The following is a 6,688-nucleotide window of genomic DNA, read 5'->3' on the forward strand; positions in this document are numbered from 1 at the left end:
AGTAGGATGAAACCCAATAGAAAAGGAGGGGAATATTATAAAAATGAAAGAAAACAGTTTTTCTTTGATGACTTTGGCTTGAAATTGACCCGTCGAAGCAACGCGTTTAAAAAGAAGATCTGAGTAGCTTACAATTTGGTAAACAGCATCTGATGCAAAACACAACTTTCCTCTATTTATAAAGGATGTTAATACTATATATTGGTTCATATCCAAGCTTTGTAGCCAAAAGTTATTTAAAACTATCATTCTATACCAATTAAAATTGTATGTACCTATAAAGTATGACCAGTAATCTTCTTATATATAAAAACTAGCGGTCCGCCCCGGCTTCGCCCGTGGTACATATTTACGTTTTCTCTACATAAAAACCATCCTCGTACTTCAAGGAATATAATAAAAAAAGAATTATCGAAATCGGTTCAGCCGTTCTCGAGTTATGCGCTTACCAACACATTTTGCGATTCATTTTTATATATAAGAAGAAGACTAGCGGTCCGCCCCGGCTTCGCTCGTGGTACATATTTACGTTTTCTCTACATAAAAACCATCCTCGTACTTCAAGGAATATAATAAAAAAAGAATTATCGAAATCGGTTCAGCCGTTCTCGAGTTATGCGCTTACCAACACATTTTGCGATTCATTTTTATATATAAGAAGATGAATCGCAAAATGTGTTGGTAAGCGCATAACTCGAGAACGGCTGAACCGATTTCGATAATTATTTTTTTATTATATTCCTTGAAGTACGAGGATGGTTCTTATGTAGAGAAAACGTAAACATGTACCACGGGCGAAGCCGGGGCGGACCGCTAGTCTTATATATAAAAATGAATCGCAAAATGTGTTGGTAAGCGCATAACTCGAGAACGGCTGAACCGATTTCGATAATTCTTTTTTTATTATATTCCTTGAAGTAAGTACGAGGATGGTTTTTATGTAGAGAAAACGTAAATATGTACCACGGGCGAAGCCGGGGCGGACCGCTAGTCTATAATATAAAAATGAATCGCAAAATGTGTTGGTAAGTGCATAACTCGAGAACGGGTGGACCGATTTCGATAATTCTTTTTTTATTATATTCCTTGAAGTACCAGGATGGTTCTTATGTAGAGAAAACGTAAATATTATGTACCACGGGCGAAGCCGGGGCGGACCGCTAGTATTATAATATAAATACTGTTAAAAATATATGTCGTTATTATTTATATACCATGATTTTTAGTTTTTTCTGTTTCAAAAAATCCTGAATATACAAACCAGCGTGGTGACTCCACAGAAAGAGACAAAAAACAACACTGACGTCATTTAAGGTCATATTTTCTTGTTACAAGTTAATAGTCATAGTGCAATCTCCAGTGTATTAGATATAAGCTTCTTGGTTTCATCCATTAGTCCGGGATACATCGCCCATTTTTGCAAGTGATTACTATCAAGCTAATTTTCCGTGAGTAGCTTTATTTTGATGAGATGCCCAATAATTTCATGTACAAAACTCTCGATTGTGGTAGCTACCAGAGGAAACAAGGATAAAATATTTTGATTTGATGGTTCTCAAATATTAATTACTAACTGAATGTTTTTTTTTGTTCAATCTCAAGATAATTATCTAAATTATTCGAAAAAATATTTGTCCTACAAAATCTATGGTTTGATCAAAGAGTCCCCCTTTCCAATGTGTATCGATAACGAAGTCATCATAAATGATTACTAACCAGCTGATTTTTTTATTTTCACTTATTTAATACTTATATAATTCAACAGACATATTGTCCTACAAATTGCGTAATAAATATTTGAGAACCGTCAAATCAAAAATTTTTATCCTTGTTACCTCTGTAAGCTACCACAATCGAGAGTTTCGTACATGAAATTATTGGGCATCTCATCAAAATAAAGCTACCCACGAAAAATTAGCTTGATAGTAATCACTTGCAAAAATGGGCGATGTATCCCGGACTACATGTTTCTTCCTACTATTATTTTTTTTCAGTTTTTATTATTTTTAAAGGCTTCTACCCTACCTACGATACCAACAAAAAGAAAATGTTCATGGATGTTATTCTTTTTATTTACTTTTCAATTATTTAAATTAAAACATTATTTCACATCTTTACATTTCCTTACTAATTTTTTCGTCACATTCTGATTTCTGTACACTTTGATTTGTAAATATATTTAATATCGCACGACAATCAGGATATAACTCATATTGAATCCGTTGAATACCCCTTTTAGTTCTCTTTATAACACCCTGGTCTCTTAGTACCATATCAATAGCTTTTTCTTCAGTTAAATTAGGTAGTTCAGAAGCCACTATTTTGAGGTCACAAAGTGGAGCTCCATCAACCTATAAATTAAGAATTAAAGTTAGAAGTAGGTATATTCATTTACATGCAAAGATTGCATTGACTTGCATGGAAAATTATATAATATATTTTTAATTATGGTAAATAAACAATTTTCTTAACCTTGATACATACTTTACATTGGAATGATAATTCAAAATCATGATCCACAGCGGGCCACTTCTGTGATAAAACATCTCTGTCCCACATAATTAAGTGTGTGTTTTCTAAAACTCTGTTTGGAGCACTTTTAAAACCTGCCCAGAGTTCTGAACAAAAATGAGGTGTAACCGGGGATAGCATTATTATGAGTGATGCTAATGCCAATTCAAACTCTTTGCTTTTTGCTATTACATCGCCAGGCACATTATTCTGAAAAAAATGATTAAATATATAATGTCTAAGAACACTCACTATGCATATATTAATTATCTTTGAATAAACCTTTGGAATAAACCTTTCCCCGCGCTTTTGTTCATTTGTATGGAAAAGCTTAAATCATTCTACACCATGCCAGAGTCGGAAACAATATTCGTCGACATTAAAACGTCGCGTCGTGCCCAGTCCGAGACACGGTCAGGCACAAATCACTCCCCACAAAAAAAAAATATAATAATCAAGAACGTGCCGCCGGTCGTCCGCGTCGCGTCGCACGGACATGGCATGGCCCGGTCGCAACATGGTGTAGTAAATTCGCAAAAAATAAAAATCGTTCCAGCTATTTATGAGATCAGTGTCAAATACCCATACAAAAATAATATAATTTTTGAAATTAATACAACTTAGAAAACAGGAGGTCATCACATTATTTTTTCTGCATGTTCTATATTATACAGTATAAACTAGCTGAGCCGCGCGGATTCTCCCGCATTGCCCGCTCCTGTTGGTCTTAGCGTGATGATATAGCCTATAGCCTTCCTCGATAAATGGGCTATCTAACACCGAAAGAATTTTTCAAATCGGACCAGTAGTTCCTGAGATTAGCGCATTCAAACTGTTCAACTACAATAACTCTTCAGCTTTATAATATTAGTATAGATTACTTACCCTCAACACATTTGTTAAACTCTGTAACTGTGAGATTCCCACACTTAATTTTTGAGTATACTTAAAATGGTAAGTTGATGACGCAGTAAAATAGTTTCTGGCCTTATTAATTTTTTCCTCAAATTCATTGAAAGTCTCAGTTGACAGATTATTATTGTCCATGTTTTTATTATTTCTATGAGCCAAAAATTCTCTCATTGTTATCCATAGCCTATGTTGCCAATTTAAGACACCTGGTAATGCTGAAAAAAAGATATATACAATTTAATAGACAGTAGTAAATCAATGATCACACATGAAAAATTTAAACAAAATTGTTTTTACTTGCATCAGACCAACGTCTTGCTGTAGCAGGAGGAACATCTGCTAGTATAAGCAGTCGAGTTGTATCACAGCCATATGTTGATAATAATGTTAAGGGATTAACCCCATTATACTTAGATTTACTCATTTTTTCCCATTGTACAGAGACTGCTTCTCCTGTATGTTTTTCTACATATTTTTTGCCTATCTTTTCAACATTTTCTGGTGATATATATTTACCCGATGATTTAATTTTATATGACTGTCCCATTACCATTCCTTGCACTAAAAGTTTTTTAAATGGTTCATTCATTGGGGTCCATCCCAGTGAATGTAAAAAGTAACTCATAAATCTAGCATAATATAAATGTAGAACAGCATGTTCCTTGCCACCAATGTAACAGTGTACAGGAGTTTTTCCTTCTAATTTTTCTGGACTAAATGGTAAATTTTCATTTGAATTATCTAAAAATCTATAATAGTACCATGAGGAATCAACAAATGTGTCCATAGTATCTGTTTCTCGAGAAGCATCACCATCACATTTAGGGCATTTACAATTTTTCCAGCTGTCTATTTTGGATAAACTATTTCCTTTCACATGTTCTTTAGGTAATTCCACAGGTAGTTCAGCATACGGTACAGGAACAGTACCACATTTTCTACAATGAATAATTGGTATAGGTGTTCCCCAATACCTTTGTCTAGATATCAACCAATCCTTTAATTTTGAACTCACAAAGTAACCACCACAATTTTTACTTTTAGCAAGTTTAACAACCTTTTTGTTCTCTGATTCATAGTCTATTGTACTAAAAGTTTTTTTAAGTGGAATATTCAAAGATTCTGATATTTTTTTATCATCAGAGTCAAGAGTTGGACACACTAAATATGTATCTCTTCCTTCTGGATAGTTCACATTGTCAGTAACATAAACTTTAATCTCACAGCCTGTAATTGGATTGTAACATAATAAGCTGTTTCTTTCATCAGGTGTCAATTCCTGTATAAAAACATTATCATTACTTATGGTTAAATATTCTGCATGGAGAAATTTGTAGGGATCTGGTGACCAAACCCCTATTGGTCTATTTACATCCTTTATTTTAACTTGTAAGGTAATCACTATGCCATTACATTCGCCGATCCAATGTTTTTGTAAATTTATTATATCTCTCCAATTCTCTAAAAGGTTACTATCAAGACCATCATATAGATCTTTAGCAAACTGTGTGGTTTTAATAAACCACTGAGTGAGTACTTTTTTCTCAACTTTTGCACCTGATCTCCATGAACAGCCATTTTCATCAACTTGTTCATCAGCTAATACCGTCTTATCAATAGGATCCCAGTTAACATTTGCCTGAAAAAAAAATGAAGCAGCATAAAAAATATGGTAATTTGTAGGTTTTAAATACATAATATGTGAAATAAACATTTTTACAATACCTTACTTTGGTATACTAATCCCTTTTCAAACAGTTTTAAAAATATGTACTGAGTCCACTTATAGTAGCTAGGGTCACATGTTGATAACTCTCGGTTCCAGTCAAAGTTAAAGCCAAGGTCTACGAGTTGCTTTTTCATAGAATCTATGTTGGTTTTTGTCCAAACATGAGGTTGAATATTATGTTCAATAGCAGCATTTTCAGCGGGTAATCCAAAAGCATCCCATCCCATTGGATGAATTACATTTTTTCCATTTAGTTTATAAAACCTTGCAATAGTATCAGATATAGAATATACTCTCACATGACCCATGTGTAAGTTTCCCGACGGATATGGAAACATGGGAAGTATATAGAAACTGTCATTACTGTTAATACTTTCGTTTTTAAGGACATCTTGTGACCAGTGCTTTTCGATTTTTAATTTTATTTCAGACGATATATTATTGTCCTATTGGGGAAAAAAGTATAAGTAAATAATACCTACTAATCAATCAAATACATTTTTATTTATTTTTTACTAGCTTTCCGCCCGCGGCTTCGCCCGCGCAGTCAAAGAAAAACCCGCATAGTTCCCGTTCCCGTAGGATTTCCGGGATAAGACCTATCCTATGTCCCGGGGTAAAAAGTAGCCTATGTCCTTTCTCGGGTATCAAAATATTTCTATACCAAATTTCATGCAAATTGGTTCTGTGGTTTAGGCGTGATTGAGTAACAGACAGACAGACAGAGTTACTTTCGCATTTATAATATTAAGTATGGATTTATCTTACCCATAATCCTAAGGAACTTTTATTTCTAGAGAAAATTGTATGAAATGTGGATTTATTACAATGTCTTAAATATTTGTTCATCATGTTACTCGTATATTTTAAAACGCAGAGCAAGTAATTTAAGTATTAGAATAGACACAAACGATTTATTTAATAAGTGTCATGAGGTATTATTGCACAGTTCTTTCGTTAATTATAACTTAAATATATACTTTCTACTTATTTTTAACGCAGAGGAAGAAATACGGTTGTATATAAATAATTTAAAACTTAGTGTAAAAGATTTGTTAAACAATTATTTACTATATAAATAATAAATGCAATGAAATTTGAAAAGTGATTGCATTCTGTATTTCTGTATTTTCAATTTTGATTTGAAAAATGAAACTCAATTGAATAAATGTCACATGTCAATGTCAATTTAATTTTAAGGCGAAATTGACACATTATCAATTTATCACTGCAAACTGCAAAGTCAAGGGCTGATAGACGTAGGGCGCTTGTGCACTACAAGGAATTTTACTGTCCGGCATTCCGATTTTTTACGGTCCGGTGTGGCATGAAAAAACCGATGAATTGCTTGTGCACCTGTCCGTCTTTACACGGATCAGTGCGGTACAGTTCAAGGAAGTATGGCGGTATAATGCTATCATAAATGATTGTTTTCGCATTTTACAAGAAACGAGTAAAAATATAAAAGGTGAAATATTAGGTATATTACTTCGTTATAATAAAAAGTAAAGTTCCGTAAGAGATTTAAAATGCGTG

At 33.4% G+C, this 6,688-nt stretch overlaps 1 protein-coding gene across 1 annotated transcript; it reads right to left on the reverse strand.

Annotated features, from left to right (window-relative positions):
• Positions 1-2,050: 2,050 nt before the first annotated feature.
• Positions 2,051-6,318, reverse strand: LeuRS-m (Leucyl-tRNA synthetase, mitochondrial). The gene is made up of 6 exons (XM_089696398.1): positions 5,921-6,318; positions 5,149-5,598; positions 3,721-5,062; positions 3,397-3,638; positions 2,485-2,721; positions 2,051-2,351 (listed from the first exon to the last, which is right to left on the reverse strand). Exons 1-6 carry the CDS (start codon positions 6,002-6,004, stop codon positions 2,115-2,117), a joined length of 2,592 nt encoding a protein of 863 aa, XP_089552524.1. The 5' UTR covers positions 6,005-6,318; the 3' UTR covers positions 2,051-2,114.
• Positions 6,319-6,688: the final 370 nt, after the last annotated feature.

The sequence above is a fragment of the Colias philodice genome, chromosome 6 (genome assembly GCF_061535455.1).
Source record: "Colias philodice isolate Cphi_HAF_F1 chromosome 6, ilColPhil1 Martin Lab GWU primary, whole genome shotgun sequence".
Lineage (NCBI taxonomy): Eukaryota > Metazoa > Arthropoda > Insecta > Lepidoptera > Pieridae > Colias > Colias philodice.

Coding starts and splice junctions, on each gene's coding strand:
- LeuRS-m (XM_089696398.1), bottom strand. CDS start 6,004: ATGATGAACAAATATTTAAGACATTGTAATAAATCCACATTTCATACA. Junction 3,639..3,720: donor AAGACGTTGGTCTGATGCAA/GTAAAAACAATT, acceptor TCTTTTTTTCAG/CATTACCAGGTGTCTTAAAT. Junction 2,352..2,484: donor AATTATCATTCCAATGTAAA/GTATGTATCAAG, acceptor CTTAATTTATAG/GTTGATGGAGCTCCACTTTG.